Raw genomic sequence first — 27,414 nt, forward strand, 5'->3', positions numbered from 1 at the left:
AATCCAATATTTATTATGGACAGACCATGTCAAATCCAATCTAATAAATATTTTGGACCGGATTGGTCCAATCCGATATCTTATTGATCCGTCCAATCCATCCAAATTGATTTTGGACTGAATGGGGTCCAATCCAAAACCGGTCCATTGACACGTTTACCCCCTAACAACAACCCAATGTTGGACTTGGGAGTGCTCATAGCCCATATGTTATATATACCGGGTAGCAGGTAAGCGGATGCTCGGAGTCGGATATTTCATAATCGGGTCGGGTACCACTTTCCACCTAGCAATTCCTTTATAGGCTTTAGCCCTTCTTTGTATAGATCAATAAAATAGTACGGTATAAGCTGTGGACTCGTGTCCACGTTGGAATGGCTATGATCACGGCTTAGATATCGCCTTATTCCTCTCCCATTGCGTCATGAGGCAGACTCACAGTTAATAGTAGTACATCTAATGTCCTCCTCTTTCCTCCTTTATTGCTTGGCCTGCCTTCCTTTCTTCCCACCGTACCACTCTCCGATCTGCTACACTGAAACTATGGTCCATCATACTACCTCTCCTTCAGCATAACTTTAATTTCAATTTTCAATGGATGTGCCGTACGATCTAATTAACCATAGTCACACGGCCATTTGATCATCTTTTATGGGCTAGAGTTATGATCTATCATATATCATCTGACAGCATGAATTTTTAATATGATTATTTAAAGCTGTTGGTGCAACGAACACAAAGTCCAAGCCCACGGCCCACTCACTAACCACACTATATAAATACCTCTTAACCGTCATAACTTCTCCCACAGGCCACAACCTTCCAACCAATCTTCTCTCTCTCTCTCTCTCTCTCTCTAGAATGGCCAAGCAATTAGCTTGCATTCTCTCTCTCCTCTTCATGTTCTTCTCTTCATCGAAAGCAGTCTACAATGTAGTCAGCTTGGGGGCCAAGACGGACGGCAAGACCGACGCCACACAAGCATTCCTCAAGGCATGGAGCTTGGCATGCAGCTCGGCCAGGGCCGATACAATCTACGTCCCTCCCGGCAGATACTTGATGAAGCCAGCTGAGTTTAGAGGTCCATGTAAGAACAGAGTCAATGTTAAGATCGATGGAACCCTGGTCGCCCCTTCCGATTATCGCGTCATCGCCAATTCAAACAGTTGGCTCCTGTTCATTCAGGTCAATGGATTGTCGGTCACCGGAGGCACAATTGACGCTCAGGGGGCCGGCTTGTGGGCTTGCAAGACCGCCGGCAAGAGCTGCCCGTCTGGAGCAAGGGTGGGTTTTCTTTTGCTGGCCCCTCAACATCCTTTTATATATGGATCCAATCCAATTTACCTCAACTGAAACTAAGCGACTCTGTTTATGTCTCTTACTCTAATTAACATACACCAGTGATGTTTGTTACTTTGTTCATACAGTCGATAACGTTCAACTACGCCAATAATGTGGTGATCAGCGGCTTGACATCGTACAACAGCCAGATATCTCACATCGTGATAAACAACTGCAACAATGTAATGGTCCAAGGGGTGAAGATCGTTGCACCTGATCAGAGTCCCAACACCGACGGCATACACGTACAGTTCTCGACAGGAGTTACAATCACAAGTTCTAGCATTAAAACCGGAGATGATTGTGTCTCCATCGGTCCGGGCACTAAAAACCTTTGGATTCAGCGTGTTGCCTGCGGACCTGGACACGGCATCAGGTAATCTATAGATGGTCTGGAACTCTGGATTGTTCGATTAAGAGAAAGAAATTAAATTGATGCGGTACTTCTTGGGTCCACAGATTAATTCTTTTTCATTCTACTTCTTGCAGCATCGGTAGCCTGGGTAAGGATCTGAATGAACAAGGTGTGCAGAATGTGACTGTAAAGGATTCTACATTCACCGGAACCGATAACGGAGTACGGATTAAGTCGTGGGCGAAACCAAGTAATGGGTTCGTGAGGGGCGTCCTTTATCAGAATCTGATCATGAACAATGCTAAGAATCCGATCATAATAGACCAGATATACTGCCCTGACAATAACTGCCCAAATAAGGTACAGAATTCTGGCGTGAAGATCAGCCAGGTGACGTACCAGAACATCCGGGGAACATCGGCGACACAGGTTGCTGTGAATTTTGTTTGCAGTTCAAGTAACCCATGCACAGGAATCAGATTACAGGATGTAAAGCTTACCTATCGGAATGGAGCAGCTCTATCATCTTGTGCAAACGCCAGTGGTACCGCAGGCGGAGTAACAGTGCCGGGGAGCTGTTTATAGAGATGTTTCTTCTCCCTCTTTTAAGGCCTGTTGTAATATATTATGTCTCCGGCCATGTGGATGGATTCTGATATTGCCTCAATCCAGTAAAACCCAGAGGGAAGGCAAGCTACCAACCCGGGTTTCTTCTTCTTTTGTTTCTTCATTAACTGACTCTGGTGTATTGGCCGAGTCAAACTCAAAAAACTCACTCAACTATTTGCTTGGTTCAGCTGTTTCTATATGAGAATTGAAGTAATGATATAATTATATATGCTGCAAAAACAAGGCAAGTTTGAAACGTAGACATTCATCACAAGACAACTCTTGGAATAAAACATCGAATTATGTTGCAATAGCAAGGCAAAAGTCCTATAATTTGAAGCGTATACATTCATCACAAGACAACTCTTGTAATAAAACATCAAATTGAACAATGAACGTTGTTAACTCGGACTAATGCCGTCAATGGGTCTGCTCTGATCCGGGTCAGAGTAGACCTATCACGACCTGATAAATAAATGTACATAACTAGTTGGAACCATTCTTCAAAGTATTGTAATGAGGATGCAACTGGGTTGGGTTGGGTTGTGATGGTGCGCGATTTGGTAGTTTCTTGGACAGCTCACATGTCAGACTCCTGAGGTTGCCTGATCGGCATGCAAGAGAGTGGTAATTAGAGTGTTTAAGAAAGCAAGAGAGTTAGTATGCTTGAGAGCTAAATCGCACCGCTCTTTTCTAAGGAAGAGGATGTTTTTATATAGGCTAACTGTCGTGAGCTCCAAGAAACGTATTCGCGATCTCTAGCCCATATGATATGGAGCTGGTTCCATGCTTGGAGATAGACTCCACGTAAGCTGATGATGCTTATTTGGTCTCGTTCGAGGCGGGTGGGGTCGAGATCAGCCCCATCGATGTGTCATTGTGATCCCAAGGGAATCAGAGACAATTACCTACATGAGAAGGAATTTGCCCGTCAAGTCGGGTAGGTCACTAATTGAATACGGGCTAGGTTGGTGAAGGCATGTTGCCTCTTTACACCGACCTGACATCTCCTGAGTTGTCCATAGGTCGTTCTTCTGAGGTGGGGCCGAGGAGATTGAGGTAGATACCAAGTGTCCAAGTTCTACTTGTGTGGTGTCGAGATGTTAGTGGATAGTTTTGTAGTGCCACATGTCGTGATATCATTAGAGAACCAAATCACCCCTCATCAATTGCTCCCCACTCTCAAGTCCGGCGTAATCAATTCGATGAGGGAGTAGTATTAATCACAAGGTGATTTGGCTTGAGTTTTGGTTTCGACCGCAGTCTAGCCAATGGCTTAGGATTGGTTCGGCTCGGCCATGAGGTAGCGTTTCAGGTACACGCAGACACCACACAGTCGTTAAGTACCACGGACGCCAAAAACACACTAAACTAAATTCGCCTCAGAATACGAACTGTCGTGTCTTTGCAAACCGTTAGATCTAACCGATCTCAACCATCCATAGCTCGGTTCGCCGTTCTATAAATAGGACCCTTGGGGGCCTATTTCCTTCATCCCTGAGTTTGAAGTTCTAGTGCATTCTGAGGTCAAGGAGCTTGACATTGTCGAAGTAGTTGGTGTAATTTCTGTAAGGTAGTTCTCTGGTGTTAAGTTCGAGGAAGAGAGGGGTCCTCGATCCAAGAGTAGCGAGGTTCCCATAAGAGGGCTTCATCCTCTCGTCAACCACCTAAGAGTAAGTCCAAGTTCGGCCCCACCGAACTAACTGTTGAGGATGTTTACAAGCTAGTGGCCCAATATAGGATCCTGAACTAGTTCAGCTAACTATTGAGTGAACGGGTGTAGATAAGGGTGTAGGTCTTACTGGACAAGAGGTTGCAACTAAGTGAATTCTTGGCCGAAGAGAAGCTAATTCAGGCTGGGCTGAGCCCTCTAGGTAAGTTGTCGTTCCAGGCTCGGGTACATTTCTTTCCATCTTTTGATTTGACTTATCTTCTAACTTCTCAAGCAAGAAATATGTCGGGCGTGCCAACTTCTGGGTTGTTCTAGGTTATGAAGAGGAAAAAGAGGAAGGTGACACCCTGAGAGGCTCCTCAGGTCGTTGCTCCCGAGCCTACTGAACGGAGTGCAGTCAAAGCCGTGCCGATGATAGACCTCGTTAAGAAAGACTTTCGAGGAGACCCCTCCACCCACTCGAGGCTGAGGCAACCACCGCTTCGAATGCCGAGGCCGTTACCAAGGAGAAGCACACCATCATGGACTTCCGGACTGCCCTAGTAAAAAGCAAGGAGGTCATCTTTCTAGAGAAGGTCATAGAGCTCTATGAATTACATCCCGATGAGCTCAGCGGGAAGCTCATGCGTTGCCTTATTATGGTATGTTCCCGATCTTCCCCATTGTATTCGTCATGATTCTTGGTTTGCATTCATTTATCTTTCTTCTCTTTCTTTGTTTTTTTGTAAGCGAACACCTTGACACACTCCCTATTGGGGCAGGTTGAGGGAAGTCTGGCGAGGGCCCGATCTTTAGGGGAGGAGGCTACAAAGTGAAGGTCTTGCCTTGAATGAGCTTGCCAACTTGTTAGCGACCTGAAGGCTGAGCTGGCATAGGAAGGGAGCCACTGTGGGGACCAGATGAGGAGGACCAAGAAACTGATCGAGGAGCTGGAGCTTAAGTGCCGAGAGTGGTAGGAAAAGGAAGCCGAACATGTAGAGCAACACTCAAAGTTTCTCGACAATGTCCATGCTACCGAGGTCATCACCGTTAAGGAGTTCAAGACCTCACCAAACTTCCTAAATGAGAGAGGAGTTCGGGTCCGGTGCCATTCGTCAGGGATTCAAGTTGTACAGGATGCTAGTGGCCTCAGTGTACCCTGATGTCGATCTGGAGAAGTTAAAGACCTCGGTGTGCACCAACAAGATAATGGGTCGGGATGACCAGGAACCTAACTACGAGGAGGAAGACGAGGTCATGCACATCGAGGGAGACACGGACGGCGAAGCTGGTACCGATGTTGATGGTGGAGACGCTATGAGCATCGAGGAGCCCTAGAATGTCTGACTTTCTTGCCTCTTTTCTTGCACCCCCATGTACATATTGTATGTCGAGCATTCGAGTTCGGCTATCTTAGAAAAGTCACTTTTTCTTTTTCTTTTTCTTTTTTTTTTGAGTAGCCATGTACTTCCCCCTTTTCTAATGAAGAGATCAATTCCTTCTGTATATGTTGTGCCTCCCTTTGCGCCCTTTGTTGAAAAAATAGGCTAAGTGTAGGGTATGAATCGAAGTGGCGAGGTGCCCAAAGTGACTAGGCTTACAATTCTGTTTAGGTACCCAAAGCGACTAGGCTTATAATTCCAGCTAAGTCAAGATGTTGCCAAACTACCAACATCTTCCGAAGTTGGCCTAGGGGGCCTTAGAGTTGAAAGCGATTTGGCTTCCCCTTATTCGCTTTGCTGAATCACCTATAATATAGGTCAACTTGACCATGTCATCGTAGTGGGGTGGTCTATATTTGGTGAATCTTGACATTGTGGATGCAGCTTGGAACACCAAAGTCCTCATAGGTAGTATCTCCTTAGGCTATCAATGTTCCATGCACAGGGTACCTGCCTCCCCTCCACAAAGAACACTAGGCAGCTCATCCACCCATAAACCCTTAGCTCGGGAGAGCCGAGCTTTCACTCTATGAAAGATTGCCCTGTTCGTCACTTCAGCCTGACCGTTCGCCTAGGGGTGGGCCACCGAGGTGAACTTCTACTAGATTCCCATCTCGGCACACCAATTCTGAAACTTAATGTCTTTGAACTACTTCTCATTGTCTGATATCAACACCCTAGGGAGTTCAAATCTGCAAATGATGTTCCTCTGGAAAAAGTTTTGTATGTTCCGAGCTGTGATTGATACTAGTGGCTCAGCTTCCACCTACTTCGTAAAGTAATCCACCACGACCGCCAAGGGCCTCCTTTGCCTGGTTGCAAGTGGGAAGGGATTGAGGATATCTATCCTCTAGTGTGCAAACGACCATAGGCTGGTAAGGTACCTTAGGTCAGTGGTGGGCTGGTGTGGTGTGTTAGCGTGTCGCTGACACTTATCTCACTTCCAGACGAGCTCTAAGCGTCCGCCTACAAAAAAGACCAATAATAGCCTTGCCTTAGGGTTTTTTGGGCCAATGCCTTCCGCATAGACCTTTGTGGATCTCACGTAATATTTGGTTTGCTTTTGTTGGACACAAGCAGTATAGGCAGGGGAGTGTGAACGACTTGCGATATAGCTGCTCACCAATGATGACATAGCGAGCTAATTGCCGCTCTACCCTCCGAGTTGCGTTGCATTCTGTTGGTAGGGTCTCGTGGCATAGATAGTCAATTAGCAGGTCTATCTAGCTTGGCTCCACGACCAAGACAAGGGAAACCTCCTTGGCCACCCTTTCTATGCTAGGTCATGGCAGGTCTTCAATGTAGACTGTCCTCCTTGTAATATCCATCACACCAGCCAGCTTTGAGAGTGTGTCAGCCTCAGTGTTCTCAAACCTCAAAACTTGTGGAAATCGGGTAGGAGCTCTCTAACCTTGGCTAGGTAGGCAAACATGGCGGGTTCCCATGCCTCATACTGCCCATTTACTTGGTTCACAACTTGTTGTGAACCGCTGTGGACGATGAGATGTTTTGCGTTGACCTCTTTTGCTAGTGACAACCTGACTATCAGCGCCTCGTACTCAACTTCATTATTCAATGCTCGGAATTTAAATCGGAGGGCATACTCCAATTTGACCTCGCTAGGTCCGTAGAGAATCAGTTCAACACTACTTCCTCTCTCGTTGGACGCATAGTCCACATGGAGGATCCAGGGCTCTTCGTCCTAGGTTTGGAAGAGTGCCACACTAGTTGAAGCCTCAGAGGCGTTTATGGGCTTGTCCCCAAGGGTTAGCATGCAGAACATGCACTCGATGATGAAGTCATCCAGGACTTGGGCCTTTATTGCAGGACACAACTCAAACCGAATGTCGTATTCACTAAGTTCAATATCCCACTTCGTCAGCCTCCCTAACACCTCAGGCTTTTGCAAAACTTTCTTCAAGGGCCTATCGGGGAGGACAACGATAGTGTGCGCCTAGAAGTATGTGCACAACTTGCAAGCTACTAGCATCAACGAGAAGGACAACTTCTCAATGTTAGAGTACATGGTCTCGGCGGCATGCTTGACGTTGCTTACATAGTAGACAAGTCATTGCACTCTGTCCACCTCTCTAATTAATACCGAACTGACCACCTCGTCAATCGTGGAGAGCTAAAGTTTTAGCTCATCTCTGGGTTCCGACCTAGTTAGTAAAGGTGGGGAACTTAAGTGTTTTGTAGCTCGTTAAACATGAGCTAACATTCTTTGGTCCATTCAAAGTCTTGGTTCTAACATTCTTTGGTCCATTCAAAGTCTTGGTTCTTTTTTATGGCTTTGAAGAACAAAAGGCACCACCCAACCGACTTGGACATAAACTAGTTCAGGGTGGCTATCCGACTTGTTAGCCTTTAATCCTCTTTGATTGACCTAGGGGGTCTCATATCTAGGACGGTTTGTATTTTGTCGAACTTGGCTTCGATGCCACGTTGGTTCACTGTATACCCGAGGAACTTGCCCAACACGACTCCGGAGACACATTTGTTTGGGTTGAGCTTCATATTATATTTTCTTAGAATATTAAAAACAAAGTTGGAAATTAAGGAGTTTGAAAACTGAGTTTTAACAACCATATCGTCAACATAAACTTCTACTTTATTTCCAATCAAATAAAAAACTATTGAGAAAATTCCCAATAGGTACCCTGTACTTTAGGCCGAGTGCAAATTTGGTACCCGGTGTTAAGTTTCCATCAATTAGAAGATCAAAAGTCCTAAATACCCCCAGCTATTTTGATTATTGATTAAAATTACGAAAATAACCCATCATCTATTTCGACCGATACAAGTGGAGACCACTATTCATACTTGCATTTATAGAGAATCCAAAAACCAGCTCCTTCATGCTGGTGGTGTCAAGTGAATGCGCCGACGGAGAAGACGACTTGTTGCCAATGCCGAAGAGACAACTAGAGCTAACTGGGTAAAAAGTTTTTCTCCTCCTCCAGTTCCCTTTGTTTCGCTTTTAATAGTAATTGGAGTTGCAACTTCGGGCAGCAGTGGTTTCTTCGCCCACCCGTGCTCCCTTTCTTTCTTCTTTCCACTTCTCCTTTCTTCTTCTTCTTCTTGGAAAACCCCCCTAGTTCACTGTTTCTTCCCTGCGAATGAATAGACACGACAACGGCATTTCATCACCGCTGCAACCTACAACTCGTCACAACAGTGTGGGGACTTGAAATGGGTTGGGACCAGATCTAGAAATGATCCCTAAGTAGATCCAGATAAGAGACCTGAAATTAGTTTTGCCTCCTATTGCCTCTATTCACACCTCCAACGCTGTTGTTGTGAGGAAACAGATCTACAAAATCCGCTACTTCTATAGTGCTCGGCGCGACCAACTTGTTGTCGGCCTTAGAATTCAATGACCTCTAGATGACCCATCAAAAGCATATACATTGCATCTCTGCATCGGTCGACATTGTTTAGTTCTCCATCTCTTCCACGCTCGATATGTCCCTTTAGTCTTCCGTCGGTTACTCTTCGACCAACGAAATACCTTTGTTGGTATCTGGAACTACAGTGATGAAGCCAAGTTGAGGGAGTCGAAGCACAACCTATCTATTTCTCGTCTTGTGAACGTTTGTCGTGTTGCAACAACGAGAATGGGTCTGAGTTTGCGAACTTCCATGGAGGCATTGGCAGAAGCAATTCCTAGTAGAGAGGGCGTCACTAAGCCTAGAGAAATTGCAATGAGTGATTGGAGTCATGGATCTGAGTAGGTCCCTCAAATCCTCCGTCGGTTCCTCTCTGACCGTCGAAATACCTTGGTTGGTATCTGGAACTACAGTAATGAAGCCAAGCTGAAGGAGTCGAAGCACAACCTATTTGTTTCTCATCTTGTGGACGTTCGGTGTGTTGTAGCAGCGAGAATGGATCTGAGTTTGCAAGCTTCCATGGAGGCCTTTGCGGAAGCAATTTTTGGCAGAGAGGGCGCCATTAAGCCTAGAGAAATTGCAACGAGTGATTGGAGTCATGGCTTTCTTTTTAAAGAACAGGTGCTTTGTGCTTGTGTTGATGCATTCGTTTCATCGAAATCACTAGGCCTAGAATGGGGTAGGTTGTCTCTTCGGCACCAGAAACAAGTCGTCTTCTTTGGTAGCGCATTCGCTTTACACCATCGGCGTAAGGGAGTTGGTTTTCGGATTCTCTGTAAATACAAGTATGAATAGTGGTTCCCACTTGCATTGGTCAAAATAGACGATATGTTATTTTCATAATTTTAATTAGTAATCGAAATAGTTGGGGGTATTAGGACTTTTTATTTTCTAACTGACGAAAATTTAACACCGGGTACCAAATTGTCACAAATTGAAAGTTTGGGTACTAGATTGTCGCAATTTAAAGTATGGGTACTAAATTGGCATTCGACATAAAGTACATGGTACCTATTGGGAATTTTCCCAAAAATATTTTATTTACGAGGCGTTGGTAGGTCACCCAAGCGGTTTTTAAACTAAAGGGCATAATTTTGTAACAACACAAGCCCGTTTTAGTTACAAAAGTTGTTTTCTCCTATTTGGTTGGATCCATCTGGATTTGGTTGTAGCTGGAGTAGGCATCCATGAATCTCAATAGCTCGAACCCTGAGGTCGCATCTACCAGGCGATCTATCATAGGGAGTGGAGAGTAGTCCTTTGGCCAGGCTTTGTTGAGGTTAGTGTAGTCGATGCACATGCGCCACTTATCATTGGCCTTCTTTATGAGCACTGGGTTTGCAAAACATCTAATGTACTTGGTTGTCTTGATTTGTATGACGATTTCCCCTCTTTTGTGTTTAAGAAGGTGTAGTTACGGTGTTGTACAAGAGGCGTACGAGAACCCTGACCTAAAGATCTAATGCCTCTATAGGGAGACCTGCTTCTCCTACACAACGGCTTGCTTTGCCCTTTTTGGGGGGACTTGTTGCGCCTCACGACATGCTCTTCTTCCTATGTTTACTGCCCCCTGTTCGTCTTCCGACCTCTTCCATTTTCCGCTCAACTCTAACTGGGATTTGATTACTTCCTTAGCTTTATGAACTTGGCTGCTTGGTTGAGGAACTCCTCCATGGTGGTTGTAGGGTTCAACTCGACCTCCCAACACAAGTCAGGGTGTCGGATGCCGTTAACTACTGCAGTAAGCTAGACAACTAGGTCGAGGTTTGGGATCTGTATCGCTCTAGGTTAAACCGCTTGATGTAATCCCAGAGTTTCTCATCAGGTTGCCAGACCACATTCAGGAGGCAGGTCGTTGAATTTGGACACCGCTTACTCATCGTGAAATGGGTGGTGAAGAGATCGACAAACTAACTCCAACTCTTAATTGAGCCTACTGCCAGTCTTGAGTACCACATCCGAGTTGTGGCCCGAAAGGGAGTCGGGAAGGCCATGCACATGCTCGTGTCATTGGCCTCATGGAGTTACACCAAGGCCTAGAAGTTGTCGAGATGGTTGACCAGGTCAGTTGTGCCATCATAAGATTTCAGTTTGGGGGCTTTAAAGTCTTTAGGCCGTGGGGTCGTGAGGATCTCTTCCACGAGTGGAGAACTAGGGGATAAGTGATGTGCTGACGAGGTCACAATCTGGCCAGCTTCTTTTCTTTCTTCTTCCCTCCTCGCCTGCTCCTCATCCTTTGAGGCGAATTGGCTCTTTTCGGCAGCATGACAAGATCGTTTGCGATGCCTCCTTCTGCACCCCTTGGTGGAAGTAGTCATCTCAGTTCCAACTGAAGAGGTCATTCAGCTGGTTTCCTCCGATGGGACGTAGGTCGGGTCCCGGGCTTTCGAGGTGCGGGTCCTCACTTGATTGTGTTGTCGTGGGCGAGGAGGATCCGACACTTGTTCTTGGTTTTGGTGAAGGTCGCCTTGCTGCTGATTCACGTTCAGGTTGGCGGCAACCTGGTTCTATTGCTACTGCTGCACCCCAGCCATCGTTGCAAAGCGACTTTCCATTGCTGCATCTACAGGTCCATCCCGTGGGTGTACTGCACTAGCTCGTTGAACTGGCGGCCGTCGATCCTAGTGGAAACCATAGAAGGCTCAACCAACGGGAGAGGCACGTTCATGACAGGTAGTGGGAGGTTTAGGCTTTTGTTGGCCGGGATGCTAGGCATAGTCAGGGGCACGGCAAATTGCCCGATGGTAACAGAGGGGACCTCAGCGTCCATTGCGGGCTGGTCTTGCCCCTTGTGATCGCACCGTCCATGCATGCATTGTTGTTGGTGTTATTGTTTCTTGAGGATGCCATTGGTTTCAAAAGCTTGAGAGCGGTGGTGAGAACTAGGCTTTATATAGTAGTTCCCACAAACGACACCAATTGATGGTGTGCGACCTGGTAGCTCCCTACTAGCGGATAGCTCGGACGCTAGACGGGTGAGGTTGTTTGGTTGAGCTGCAAGAGAGACATAATCAGAATGTCTGAGTTGCTTTAGCCAGGGTGGGTACTCCGATGCTTAAGTTAGCGAAATAGATGTTTAATTGCAAGAAAGCAAGAAAGCTAGTATCTTGGGAGCTAAATCGCACACCCTTTTTCTAAGCAAGAGGATGCCTTTATATAGGATAACTATCGTGAGCTCCACGAAATGTGTCCGAGATCTCCAGCTTGTCTGATTCAGAGGTGATTCCACGCCTGGAGATGAACTCCATGTAAGTTGATGATGCTTATCTGGTCTCATCCGAGGCAGGCGAGATCGAGATCAGCCCCATCAACGTGTCATCGTGATCCCGAGGGAATCGAAGACGACTACCTACTTGAGAAGGAAATCGCTCGTCACATTGGGCAGGTCGCTAATTGGACTTGGGCTAGGTTGGCGGAGGTAGGTCACCTCTTTACTCCAATCTGACATCTCTCGAGCTGTCCGTAGGTCTTCCTGTAGATAGTTCTATAGTGCCAACTGTTGTGATTTCATTGGAGAACCAAATCACCCCTCATCAAGTTGGGTTGAGCATTTGTCAGATTTTGAATGGGCTGAGATTGAACATGAGCTGAGTTTAGTTAAAATTATCAATTCTTTTTTTATAACAATTTAAAAATTTTTCAATTTAATTAAAATTAATCAATTGGGCAATTCGACTTGCACTGTAATTTACTTGCAATTTCTGTTTTTTAAGTCCTAGTTTGGTTCGTGGGAATGAGGTCTGGAATCAGAATTGGAATGGGCTATTCTGATTCCAACTGTTTGGTTGGGCTAAAATGGAATCCATTCCCTCCCTCTCCCGTACGAATGAAAGCCCGTTCCTATAAGGAAAATGTGTGTGCGTATGAACGATAAATATTATATCCATCATTGTTCATTGGTATGCTAGGAATCTAAAGGTATCTAATATGGATTAGGAATGCAAGTCTGATACCTGATTTGATTTACACTGCATCCGGCCCAGACTTTCACTTGAACCCATTCAAATGTTAAAAAATTCCCAACCCAAGACCCACCCAAGTTACACCCCTAATAAGGATACCTAAGTCCTACTATGACAGATCTTATTACAATTACAACAAAATTGTAGATAACCCATAACCCATATTACTCCATTCCAAAGTGTATCCTGATTTGCATTAAATTTATATTGCATATATTATGTTTTAGTATTAATTTTTAAAACCGATTATTTATAAGGTATTTTTTATAAATCTAATTTTTCATTTAGGCTGTGTGTGGTTGCAATGCATATAAATTTGCACTAATGCAAAACTATGATAGTGCAAATGATTTGAGTGTAAATTCTGACCTATTTTTATTTCAAATTTTAGCTTATTTTGTTTGATTTCAATATAAATGAAGTAAATTAAGTCATGAAGCAGAATAAAGTAAAATCCAAAACAAAATTAAACAAGAATTTGCATTTTTTACATTTGCACTCCCCTGCATTTGTACTAGTGCAAATATATTTGCACTGCAACCAAACACAGCCTTAATCTTTTTAGATACCTATGAATATGTACATTTAGTAGTTAATTCTCAGCCCTTTCGCATCGAGATATATTGTTTGAGAACCAAAGACCCATCATTCGAGTTTTTAATCATCCTAAGAGTATAATCAGAGTTCATAACATCAATAGCAACGTCATCCCACTGATAGCATCGTTGCAATGATGATGGCAAATCTATTCGTAGAGGTAATTAAGGTGCTGTTTGGCAAGTCATTTTAGGAAGATCTTCCGATAGTCTAGATAGACAAAAGATATAATGAACTTTTGGGGTCTTGTCTTTAAAGATCTGGATTGTTTGGTAACTATCTTAGTTTAACCATGGTCTATTGAGCTGTTAAATGAAAGATTTTAGGTGCAAAAAGATAGGAAGCTTCACCAAATTTTTTGTCATTTTGGGATTTTGTGAGCCTTTTAGGGCATAGGTCTTTTTGGCTTCTTGTCTTTCATTGCCAAATGGAGAAAGACCAATTTTTAGTCTTCCAAGCTTTAAAAAAAACTGCATGGGAAAACTTGCCGAACACTCCATAAGTTTGTAATTTTGCATTAAAGTTGATAATCCAGATGTGAAGCCTCCAAGAGTAGATGGTTAACAAGCTATTTCTTATAAGAGATTTTGTAATATAGTCAAAGATAGCATAACTCAATTGATCAATGTTTTTTTTTTTTTTTCACAGTAGTAGAATGAGCTAAGAAATGAATCAAACTCTAGCCACTTTGATACCTAAAGAAAACAATCTTGATAGTATTGACCATTACAGGTAAGTAGGGGTGTTCATGGTCCGGTTCGGTGCGGTTTAGAGAAGATCTCATATCAAACCAGTAAATTATAGTTTGAGAAATTCTCAAATCAAACCAAACCAGACCAGACCATTTTATTATGGTTTGGTGTAATTTCTAATACGGTTTGAGGAACTTTGGACCATTCTTTAATTCTAATGGGTTTAACCCAATTAGAAAGCCGAAATAGCACCTCTAAAATTTAAAACTTAAACCTTTTATTTTATTATTTTGTTATAAAATAAAATAGTCTATTATACATTTATAATTTTATACATTTGGTTAAATATATTGTATTATATTATATATAATATTTATACATCATTTATTTAGAGAAATATGAAACCAAACCAAGCTGTTTTGAGGTGCAAACTGAATCAAGCAACAAATTTGGTTTGGTTCGATTTGAACCAAACAATGAACACCCCTAATTACAAGCCAATAAGCATGTGTCATGCCATGCATCAAGCTTGTTCAAGCTGTTCAAGTTAAAAAAAGCATTATTATATAAACAAATTTGGCATGTATGACTATGGTGCAGTTGAAGTTGCTATAGTTCCAACATGAGACATGTGGTGGGCAAATGTTAGGTTATTGATCGAAAGTAGTAAGTAGTAGCTTAAAGCTTTTTTAAGTTGGACAGTTTATTGACATGGTATTAAAGCCTGTCTGACCAAATGATCTAATATTTAATACTTGTCGCCCATTAAAATCAATTAAACTTTAGCACAAGGTATATGAATGGGCTTTCCCACTACGTTTCTTGTGGGAAGGTAACTTAGCACAAGTAGTAACATTTAATACTTGCCGCCCCTCAAAACTCTTACCATTCTAGATGCGATTCCAGTTCAAATTGCCTAGCTAGTAAGTTAGGGCTTTCCCACTACGTTTCTTGTGTTAAGGTGATAGCAAATTCTACAACCACCATGCACATATAGATGGGATGTCCTTTCATGCATCCCCTTTCATGCACATATAGCTATAGTTGAATTTATTCCTATTTTTAAGAACTTTAATTTTTTATTTTGTGTGTGTTACGGAAGACCATTTATCCTTATACTAGTGAAGAAAATGTAAACCTATTAATGATGACTGCAAATCTGCAATAGAGGATACAGTAATATTTTTTAGAAATACTTCTATTTCATATCTGCTCTTACTCAACTTCTTATTCAGAGATTGAATATGCATTTGGTTCCGTGGGCATTTATAGATGGGATGCTTTTCACATAAACATTTAATTGAAAAACGTTACTTTAAACGTTTATTGTTTTTATTGTTTGGTTGAGTGTTTCAAGTAGTACCCCATAAAACTATCTTCTACCTCAGCTTAACATTTATTGTTTTTGTTGTTTGGTTGGGCATTTCAAGTAACACCCTCATAAAACTATCTTTTATTTCAGCTCACAATGCTCCATGTAAGCATTTCATTTCAATAAAAGTTGGGGAATTGAGAGAAACCAGAATTTAAAATTTCCTCCCAACACCTCAAGCACATATCCAATCTATTCTATTTTTTAATGTAAATGCTGAAATCAAACTATGATTTCATGTATAATAAATGCCAATGCTTAAGTGGCGGTAGTGCTTTTTCAATAAACACCCACAGAACCAAACATAACTTGAATAATTAATATTGCCATCCATTTTCACTCTATCAAATTAAAATCTTAATCTCTACCAAAAAAATTAATATCTTAATAATTTTGTACATGTAGGACTTAAAATATTCCATTCCATCGGACAAGTAGAAGTCAACTTGGCAGGGTTGTAATCACATGGCCCAATAATTTTGGCTGTGAAATGTAAACATAGGATAGATGCCATGTGGTCTAAAGAATACATAATATGATTAATGTTCAACATATCAAAATATGTTATATAGTTCAGTAATCCTTAGATCATCAGATGCATATGACTATAAAAAGTTGAGGCATATTTTAAACGGAAATTAAATTAATCAACAAACCATGTTATCTACTTATCTGACCCAACCAGAAGCAGAACTGCCAGGTCTTGAAGGTTGAAATAGACCATCATTACTTTAGTACTATCTATTATCTATAAGCTTTTGGATGATTATATAATTCAACCCCAATTACTAAAAGGACTCTTGAATATTTTAAAGATCTTTACTCAAATAAAGGTGCTAATGCTTATCAGAATTTATAATTGATCAAATGAAATGGAAATATAATTGCTGATGAAAATTGAGGAAATAATAACCCTTTAAACTGATTCTTCATGTATCAAAAATAAATATGAAATTAATTTATAATTATCTTTATGGTACTGATTTTCTCTCTCTAAGGTGTGGAGTATAACACTAACCAAAGTGTCTTCTTTTCAAGTTAGGATATGTTTCCAACAAAACCCATTACAACATGCTTTCAATATGATCTAACATCGCACATCTCACCATGAGACTAAGACCCATCATGTATGAGTTGTTCAGAGTCGGATCATGTTGGAATTGTGTTGGAATGCATTCCGTTGGTAGTAGATCCGGACTCCTTTCTAATCCAATCTAATATAGATAGATATAGCCCCTAGGTTGGAAAGTTATCTCTCACAAGTGACCTCTTATTTTTTCAAGAAAGAGCATCGATCTCAAATACTGTTATTCCCACTTTCAAATAAAAACTTACTTCTTCACACATGTGTCTATTCACTCAAAATGAAGTATGAACTTCAAATGGTAATTACCTCTATTGCCAAAAAAATTAGTGGTACATTGGTAGTTACCTCCACCCAAAAGAAAGAAGAAACAAAACTTCATTTCAAATAATGTTGGATCCATGAAGTGGGTTATTATTTATAAATAACACTTGCCTTCAAAAAAAAATTATAAATAAAACTTGATTTAATCTCTTTAATTAAATAACAAATTTATATATTAAAAAATATCAAATAAAATAACAATCTAAATTTATATCATAAAAAATGGGAGTCAAACAAAATTTATCAGAATATATGAATAAAAAATATATCAAAATACTAGCCCATTTTCATTCAAAAAAAAAAGAATACTGGCCCGTACTCAAACTTAAGAATTTCTCCCTTACACAAGTGACATCTTATTTTCTCAAGAAACAGCTAGCATATCACTCGTAATTATTCTCATTTTCAAACAAAAGTTTCCTTCCTAGAGATGTGTCTATACACTCAAAAAAATGTATGAGCTTGAAACAGTAGTTACCTCTACTTTAAAAAAAAAAAGAGTGAGTCATAATTACCTCCATTAAAAAAATAAAAACTCATTTCAAATAATATAGAATCTATAAAGTGGGTTATTATTTAGAAATAAAACTTGATTTAATCTTCAATAATAAATTTATATATAAAATATCAAATAAAATAATAACCTAAATTTATAACATAACTAATGGGAGTCGAATAAAATTTATAAGAATACATAAATAAAAAATATCTGAATACAGGCCCCGTACTTAATAGGGGTCATTCTTTAGCACCCAATAAAATAAGAGTACCAAAAAAATTAAAAAAAAAAAGAGAAAACAAAGAATGTAATTCCCTTTTGACCTTTATCATACACACTAAAAAAAATGATCCAGAACTGTTTAGATTACATTGCTACGGGTCCCACTGAGTTCAATGGCATTTTTGTGCATGCCAATCTCATCAAAACCATTTGATCAAACTCATGGCCAGTACTTCGTTTCTGTAACAATTATACCAAAAAGTAACATGTGAAGGATTTGAAGAATATTAACGACTCCAAAGTCCAAAACCAAGGCCCGAGTAAAACGGCATTTCATAAGTGTTTCGTTTTTACAAGTAGACCCTGATTCACAAATGTTTCGTTTTACTTATTGTTTTGAAAAACACAAAAAATGGGATGCTGAATGATGGAAATTGTAATACACTTATAATGATAATTAATTGTATAATATCTCAGAAAAGTAGTCAGCTTTTTCAAATTTTAATGTGCCATGTCACCACAGCGATTTAAGAAACTTTAATTTGACGTTTCAAGAAAACCCTCCTTTCTCAAATTCCAAAGATAATCATTATAAAAACATTGTTTTTTTTTTGAGAAACAGGATTGCTAAATCTGATTTTCTTACCAGTTCTATTTATTTACTGACGTGACATGCATGACAAATCATCAGAAGCAGAACACTTGTGAAACACACCAGTGCCAAACACTCACATAAATTGCCGCCTTATCCGTTCAAGATTCCAGCCCAAAACGGGCTTTTGGGCTTCTCTAAAATCCAAAAGCCCAAAATTTTTGGCTTTTAGACTGACTAGTGTGTTACTGAAAGCAGGTTCTAAAATTGGCCTTCGAGTTTAGCTGGGCCTATAGGGGAGAGAGAGAGAGATCACGTTATTAATAGTCTTTATTATTCTATATTTTCTTTGGTATTATTTTACTCCAGTTTGACGCATATTACTTTAATTTATAGATTTTACTTGTTATTGGTTTTATCATGTATCCTGACTACTTAAGCCTTGTATAGAATTCATGGAAAAATACCAACATCCCCTACATACATGAAATGAAAGAAGTAAACATCATTGAAGAAGTAAAATTTACCCGATATTTTGCTTCTTTTAACTAACCAAAGCCACCTCCGTCGCCTTATAATCAATCCCTTTGGTGAGTCTCTTTTGAGCCTGTGTAAGAAAACGGCTGTGCTAATGCACCGAACCATGTGCAAGAACAAGCAAATTAAATGCAAAAAAAGTTTTCCACAAGCAATCTCCCTGGTTGCATAGCTGAAACACCAAGCAAGAAAGACAGATTCCCAATCATTAAAAGTATTTCATATGTTGCAGGCTATTTCATCTTCTAGGGATGAGCAGCAGCAAATAAAAAAAAAACAAATATATATGAAAATTTGTCTGTGTAGTTTCTTACACCAATTTCTTATCTACCAAGGTTTGACTTACTTGCATCTAAGGCTTTCCTTTTTCTCTTTTCCTTTTCAATTACATTACTGCAAATGCATGTGAATACAATACACATTCTGCTTAGTTTTTGCTTAGGGTTTTAGTTTATGCACTAAAATCAAACAAAACAAAATAAACCATAGAAACAGAAGTAAACCAAAACTTGTACTACTCAAATCAACTCATTATTAATACTTCCATACTAGTTATCGGCATCAGACTTCACATGATTTGCCCACAAAGGTGGACTATCAAGTCTATTAGTAAGAACCCATGGACTCTCCATGATGATCACAGATCACATGCTGACTTGATTAATCCTCCAAACTTATTATTCCTCCATGTGTTGTGAACTGTTGGTCCTTGACTTATACCCCCCTAATTAATCTCCCAATATTCCAGGCATCATTCTATGTTCCATCTTTAATTTTTCTTTCATAATAAACGATAAAATCCTGACTAGTGACCCACCTCATTCTTGGTATATATAATTCAATCAAGAAAGCTGATAAGAAAATTTGGTTATAAGATGACATGATCACCATTCAGTCATTCACCAAATCCATCATCCATCTTAGTTTCTCACACTATTTAAATGCTAATCTAAGCATTATTTAATGCCTGCTGAACCATGAGAAATGAAATTGGAAATTATAAATTGGGAATGTTTACATAGACTTTTCTTTCAACTATTTCAGAAATATTAGCACTTCCTTTTCTTTCAAATAATATTTATTATTTAAACATTCATATTAGCTGATATATCATTAATAGAACCTCCCTTTTGTCAACTGTCCATTAAGTAGTCCCTGGTTGAGAGGGCTTTCGGACAGTGTCTTCTGGCTTTGCAAGGTGAGCCCTATATGAAAAGCTTAGAAGTTATATTTGGTAAAGCCCTCCCAAATCGGTTCTAAGTGTGCTAAGTTGTCTCCTTTATCAATTCATTTGACTCGAAAAGGCTTTAAAAATGAATGTTCAAAATATCGGTCCGTATTGGCCAATACATATAGTATTGGAGCCTTCCCAATATGTCTTTACAGGGGGTGTTTTGGGTCGATGAGTGTTTCAGGGGGTAGACCAGCCTTAGACCGATCCCTTTGAACAAGATTAAAAATAAAAAAACAAAAAATAAAAAGTACCAATACAGGTCGATACACCCTACCGGCGTGTCACCAATATTTTGAACCTTGTTAAAAACCTGAAAGGTGAAACTATTCTTCACTCAAATAAGGTTGTCTTCAGATATGCCTTCTACATGAAGTACGCCCGTGCTTTGTCTAGGTTTGATAATAATAATAATAATAATAATAATAATAATAATAATAATAATTGTTTTGAAGTTTGGTAATGTGTGTGATGTTGCGCGATCCAGACACTCCTAACTGGCGGAAACCTGGCTCCTAGCTAGTGACGGACGCTATCTGAGACGAAGAGGAAAGTGAAGAATTCCCGGGGAGCTCGCCCGGCGGAAACACTCCGATGCTTAAGGCTGACACTGTGGTGCCACCAAGTCAGTTGGGGTAGCCTTTCTCAGCTGCTAGGGTGAGACACTAGGCACATACAGTGTAGGACAAATTGAATCTTTGAACTGGACCAGATTTCCAGTATTGCCCTGGACCTTGAAGATTAATGGGCAAAACTGGAAAGTTACACCCAACCCCTAGACTCGATTATGATACTGCATTGGGTGTCGGATTGGGCTGTCTTTGATGTACCAATCAGTGAGATCCTTAGCGGGGGTCAAAACCTGGGTATGTTGGGACAGTCTGAGAATTCATCTTAGTGGGTGATCATAGTGACAGGATCAGCCCCTTTGTCGGAAAAAGGTAATGATCAGGAATGCACTCTCACTGATGGAAACCAAGACTGTCGGCAGCCGATTTCAATCGTTAAGATTTGTTTTGCAAAGTATATTTTATATGAGATATAAAAGTATATATACATTATGGTTTCTAAAATGTTTGCAAGAAGGTTTTAATTCCCGGGATCCATATAAGTAGAGAGTGCAACACTGTTCCTTGCAGCCGAGGGAGAGGTCCTCTCTTGTCGGGCAGTGTATGATCATTATGGGCTGAGAGGTTAAGTGTAAGACCATTGAGGATAATACCTGATGGGCTAATCTTGCATCTGCCCACAGTCCCTGGGTGTTACAAGGTGGCTTGGCCCAGGGACCACTTAGGGTAAGTGTTGTGCCCATAGAGCCCATTTGATGGGTTTCAGGGGGTGCACTGTCCATAACAGTGTATTCGGCCAGGCCTTGTAACAAAGGCTGGGCTGAACCCATGTGGCTGATGTGTAGATCAATGTTTGGGTCCCATGCCATACAAGGAAGCCCAACTAGGCGGCAGTTAGGAAGGTTAAGTGAGCACATAAGCTTAATGGGCCTAAAGCCCATTTCGAACTGGACTTATTTAACAAGTTAAATATGGGTGAATTCTGAGATGGATCAGTAGATAGGATAGGGTCTTAACCCTATCCACTCAGAGAGTCCAGATCTGAATATGATTCAGATCTAGAAACCTCCTAATGAGATTAGGAGAAGGCTGATCTAATCTGCAGATAAGATAAGGGTTTATCCTTATCACCTAAAGAGAGGTCTGATCCAAATATGATTTGGATCAGCAACTCCTAATTGGATTAGGAGCTGATCTTTTAGGGTTACAAGAGAAGGCGGGGGCGGCAGCCTTTAGAAGAATCACATAATCAGATCCTCTTCAAAGCTGAAATCAGAGAAGAAAGATTTCTGCAATCCCAACAAAGATCTTTCTTGTCGCCTCCTTCCTGCAGCCGCCAGACATCCAGTTCGATCTCCAGTTGTGGGAGAAGTCAAGATTCGATCTTGACATCAGTTCTTTGAGAAAGAATTGATAGGAATCTGTGCTCACGTGCCATCCTGCTGTTTCTTGCGAAGGACAGAATTCTTGGAGAAGAATACTGCTGATTCTGCTCCATCCTGCACTGCGACATCTTCAGTGGGAGCAGTCTTTGGATTCTTCCTTGGGCGTGAACACCTACGTTGGGAGATACTATTTCTCCGTATCAGGTATAATCCTCTCCTACTCCTTTTGATTCAGATCTGGTTCAGTTTATGGTTCAAGAATGATCCTTGAAAATATGATTTTCTAAATAGGGAATGAGATTCCCAGTTGAAGGGAGAGAAAAATTTTTGAAATTCGCCCCTTTATTCCGCAAGATTTGGGTGTCCATATGATGGATCTCTCATCCCTTCAGTTAAAAACCTGAAAGGTGAAACTATTCTTCACTCAAATAAGGTTGTCTTCAGATATGCCTTCTACATGAAGTACGTTCGTGCTTTGTGTAGGTTTGATAATAATAATAATAATAATAATAATAATTGTTTTGAAGTTTGGTAATGTGTGTGATGCTGCGCGATCCGGACACTCCTAGTTGGCGGAAACCTGACTCCTAGCTGGTGACGGACGGTATCTGAGACGAAGAGGAAAGTGAAGAATTCCCAGGGAACTCGCCCGACGGAAACACTCCGATGCTTAAGTTAGAACTCTGAGAGAACTGTAGAGAATGCAAAGAGAGAGCTAAGAGTGCAGATGGTGCAAGTTCAATACCTTTTCTCCTTGGGGATCGGGGTCCTTTTATATTGGAGATCTATCAAATCAGGCATAACTGCCTCTGTCAAGCCGGGCATAACCGCCTCTGCTGCAATCATTACTGCCAGAGTCGAGGTGGCAGATGCAAGCAGCCGTTGCAGGGTACGGACCTGTTAGGCGTGCCACATCTTGCAGAAATGGTAGGCACGACACCGCCTAACGAGGGACGTAGGCGTAGCCTCCAGATTCGGCAGGTACTGTTGTCAGGCAGATCTTTCCTGTAGGTTGTCGAGCTGCTTTGCACCGAGCTACCTTGGGCCGAGCTACCTTACTCCGAGGTGTTGGGGGTGCGCCGATGTGCTTATGCTTGAGGCGAGCCATAGGCAAGTATGGACAGGAGTGTTGATGGTGCTGATTCGAAGTGTTTTCACTTCGGGATACTTAGTCGCTGATCGGGGTGTTCCCTTCTCAGGAGGGAAGAGTTCGGGGCTCACTAGGAGGAGCTCGGGACTCCTCGCTTGGGGGATCTCGGGGCGCTCCTCCCTTAGAGAGAATTCGGGGTAAGCTGGATGTTACTTCCCGGCGAGTTGCTACATCCACCGAGTTGTTCGGCCGGGCTCCGACGAGTTTGTTACGCCGAGTTATGGCCAGGCTGCCACGCTGAATTGTCACTTATGTCAATTGTGTCCACGTGTCCCCGTGCTACGAGTTCGGGCCAAATCACCCTCCATCAGTGTGTTTTCTGATTAAAAATCACAAAGCAAAAAAAGAATGCTTTGACTATGTAGTTTGAGGCAATTTTGTATTTTCACAAAACGCAGATGAACATGTAAAGCCTACATGGCACTTTTTTGCCACTTGGAACTTTTATGCATTTCTCTAGGTCATGAAGGTTTTGAGATGGAAATAGTTTTATAGTTGACACATGGCAGGAAAATGTATCACACGGTATTAATTTGTGCAACATATATCATAACTATGGTCATTTTAACAACTGTTTTATGAATCATATGATGTATCATAGCTGATTTGATGCCATGTGGCAGCTTAAAAGAGATAGGCTCTTTGAAAAGATGTGCATTTGCCACGTGACAAGTGAACATGACACAAATTATAAACTGATACATGAAATTTTTTATGTTGATTGTGATAAAGCAATACATCACAGCAAAAGTCACATTTATGCTTTTAAACAATAATAATTATCAAACTACAAAATCACTCATCACATAAAAGATAATTGCAACTAAATGCAAGGGTTTAAAAATCTATTCGCAAACCGAACTGCCTTGACCATCGGTTTGAGGGTCAGTGGTTCAACCGTTTAGGTCAAACGATTCAAGCAGTATAAGGTATTTAATCATTGGATTGGAATATTAGAGTAAGGGTATGAGAAAAGAGAGAAGGAAGAAGAAGAAGAAGAAAAAAAAGAAGAGGAGGAAGAGGAGACTACATTCGCCGGCGTTGATAATGGTGGCGGTAATGGCGGCAACAGAAGCAACAATGATACTTCATTCTCTCCAGCCCGTCGCAGTTCTCTGACAATTTCAATGATTTTTTGTAAAGCAATGCTTCAAGGCCAAAATGGAAGCTGACCTGACCAATTATCGGGCCAAACAGTTAAACCATCCGGTCTGGTCTTATTTTCAAAACTGTGACCATTTTATGATTTTTCAACAAACGGTTGCTACAACTTTGAATGAATTCTAAAAAAAATGATGGAAAGTTTTAGTAATTAATAAATTTCCCTCCAATTCTCGGGGTGGCATAAAAACCCATGTATCCATCAACATACACAATCTCAACTAGCATAAGGGTTTGAGCCTAATATGGCCGGTTCATAAATAAAAATTATATATAAGGATCAACTTTGGATCCAATTAGTAGTCATTCAATAATAGCGGTGAGCATGGGTTGGTCCAATTTGGTTTCAAGGCAAAGCTTGGAGCCTACCCTATCAATATTGGTTCTAGGGTCAATTCTACCCTTAGCAATTCTAGAGTTTACCCATAGAACTTGTTCTTTCTTTACCCTCCTCCCAAAAGAAAATGGATTTCTTTATTTTCAATAGTAATAATAATAATAATAATAATAATAATAATAATAATAATAATAATAATAATAATAATAATTAATAATAATATTGATTGTTCAAACTTATATTATCTTTATTAATTAAATTGAGTAATTTAATGTATAGATTATCATAATATACTAATATATAATTTAAATTTTGTAAACATACCTTTTGCACTACTTAATAAAAAATGATGAAACCATTTAAATGACTAGTGCTTGGGTTCAAATCTTAGTTCAAGACAAGTTCGGTTCCATGATTAATTCCACCAAGGTCTACCAATGCCAATTCGGGGAGGGCAAACCCCTAGACCTAGGAACTAGCTTGGATGAAATCAATTCCAAAAATTTGTAATCAATCCAAGTATAACATATTCCCTGCTCACCCCTAGTTAATAATAATAATCATTTTCATATATAAATTTTGATATTTAAAAAAGAAGGAAGAAAGTAAATCCACCTTATTTTCATCACTTGTTGTATGCAAGGAACAAAGTTTTTAATACTTTTATTGCATTAATTTTAACCATTTTATTAAATTATTATTAGTTCTAGTCATTTCGTTGGTTCAGGTCTAGATTCAGCATCCATATGTAACTTGAGAGATAACCGAGCTAATAGTTAAAACTTAACCAGAAATTGCATATTAGTACCCTGTACTTTGGGCCTAGTCTCACTTTGGTTCCTAAACTTTAAAACGTGCCGATTTAGTACCTAAACTTCCAAAATGTGCCAACTTAGTACCTACCGTTAACCAGCCATCAATTGTGTATATCATGTGACATTATGTGCGATACAAAACTTTTTAAAATATCAAAACTACCATTGGAAATAAAACTTTGTTCATCATCTTCTTTCTCAAGAAAATGAAATAAAGCTAAAGCTCTCTATCACAACCATTGTGCTCTAAGCGTATACCCACCTGCTTACAGCCTATAGCATCAAAACCCGCCTACGAAAAGCAAAACCATTCCTTCAAGAACGAAACCCGTTATCGTTTAAAAATATCCAAAGTTTTGGTTGAAAACAATCTGATGTAGCACAATCCGGTCGGTCCTAACTGTCAACGACCTTGCCTCTTACTAGAGCAACAGGTGCCTGAAACGGAGAAGAAGGCGAGGAATCTCCGGGGAGGAACCCGGTGAGATTGCTCCAAGGCTCAAGTTAGTATTTTCTCAAAGGCAAGATCAAAACCAGATAGCGCAAAGTTATCACGTACCTCCTTCTTGGGGGGAAGAAAGCCTTTTATAACCGCTTCGCGCACTCACTCCCAAGCTCCTGTCAGGTTGGGTATCATTACCTCTGCACTTCTGCCAGTTCGGGTGTCATCACCTTTGCTGGGGCAGGCAACCGCCACTGCTCTCTGTCGGAGCCGTCTCTGTGACTAGAGGTGATAGTGGCAGGTGGCCATTGAAGTGCGGCTGTCAAGCGTCAAATCCTAAGTCAGTCAGGTGTGTCGCCTCAGGATACAGACTCCTTTGGTGTCAGGTACGGTCGTTCAGTTTGGCGGCTTGGAGACGAAGTGCTGGAGTGGTGCGCGAGGTGAAGTCTTGAGTTCGAATAGAGGTGTGGCCCAAACTGCCCTGGGGTGGGCCAGTTCGGGTTGTTGCCCTTTGCGCTCCTCATAAGGCTCGGGGTCAAAGGGGGAGTTTGGGCTCCTTTTGGGGAGCTCGGACCGCTGGTTCCTCCTCTCGGAGCTCGCGCCTTGAGCGTACTGCCGTGTCGAGCTGTTGCTTCTGCCACGTGTTGGGTGGTTAAGAGGTCGGGCCAAATCTTCCTTCATCAATTGCCCCCACTCCTCGCGCTAAGGGGCTTGCCCTGGCACGGGGAGTTCGCGAGGTGGCGGATGGATTTGACCCATACTTCGAACCGGTTGACTGATAGCACAAAGTGTGCGTTCGTCAGGAGATTTCCAGGTTTCTCTGAGCGCCAAACAGTTAGGAAGCGCGCCAATTCATCTTTAAATGCTGGGAGACGTGACAGTGCGCGTTATTTCAAAATTTAAAAAACGCGTCATTGCTGCCTTCAATGCGGGGTGACGTGCGCCGGCGCCGTTTCAGTTTCAAAAGATGTGCAGCCAGTCACGTCTCGGTCTTAGGAGGCGTGTGGTCAGCTTGATCATGGGCCGTTGGATTTGCCTCGATCAGAACCGTCGGTTTTGGGTCACTGTGGGTATAAATAGTGGGGGACCCCGGTCGCTTTCCATTGCCATTTTTTTGCGTTTGCTTCTTGAGCTCGCGTCCAAGTTTTTACCTCGCGTCAACCTTCCGTAGTCCATTTGGTTTTTTCCGGGTGAGTCGGCACTTTCTTCTTGGTATTCCTTTCCTCCTGATGTCTGGCTTGGACAGCTCAGACAGTTCTTCGAGGGGGTCAGATGCAGGTTTTACGAACCGAGCTGCAACGCCCAACAGCCTTAGTGAACCCGAGGTAGAGCTCGAGGAAGATTTCGAACCCGTAGGCCGAGTTGCCTCAGGTAGTTTGGCATCCTCCTCCCGTTGGGGTCAGACGTTAGACAAGTTCGGGCCCTCAACCATGACGCCTGAGGGACTTTACTCCCTAATCACCCAGTTTAACCTGCCCGGGGAGTATACTTACTTTATACCCTCGGGCGACTTCCCATGGGAACACGGTCCTGACGAGATCGTGATATTCCGGGAGCAGCTCATCGCTGGGTTACGCCTACCTTTCCACCCCCTCATTGTCGAGGTTATGAACCACTTCGGCGTTACCGTCGGTCAGCTACACCCAAATTCTATCC

General features: G+C 41.5%; 1 protein-coding gene across 1 annotated transcript; it reads left to right on the top strand.

Moving 5' to 3' along the window:
- The first annotated feature begins 821 nt into the window (after positions 1-821).
- LOC104612167 (polygalacturonase-like) lies at positions 822-2,548 on the top strand. Its single transcript, XM_010279487.2, has 3 exons — positions 822-1,284; positions 1,428-1,717; positions 1,831-2,548. The coding sequence occupies exons 1-3, from the start codon at positions 862-864 to the stop codon at positions 2,279-2,281; spliced, it is 1,164 nt and encodes a 387-aa protein (XP_010277789.1). The 5' UTR covers positions 822-861; the 3' UTR covers positions 2,282-2,548.
- Positions 2,549-27,414: the final 24,866 nt, after the last annotated feature.

Source organism: Nelumbo nucifera, chromosome 1 (genome assembly GCF_055504915.1).
Source record: "Nelumbo nucifera cultivar China Antique chromosome 1, China Antique-T2T, whole genome shotgun sequence".
Lineage (NCBI taxonomy): Eukaryota > Viridiplantae > Streptophyta > Magnoliopsida > Proteales > Nelumbonaceae > Nelumbo > Nelumbo nucifera.

What these genes read in the sequence shown, in the direction of transcription:
- LOC104612167 (XM_010279487.2), top strand. Translation starts at nt 862, where the DNA reads ATGGCCAAGCAATTAGCTTGCATTCTCTCTCTCCTCTTCATGTTCTTC. An exon ending in GCTGCCCGTCTGGAGCAAGG is followed by an intron (nt 1,285 to 1,427) that starts GTGGGTTTTCTT and finishes TTGTTCATACAG; the next exon opens with TCGATAACGTTCAACTACGC. An exon ending in GGACCTGGACACGGCATCAG is followed by an intron (nt 1,718 to 1,830) that starts GTAATCTATAGA and finishes TACTTCTTGCAG; the next exon opens with CATCGGTAGCCTGGGTAAGG.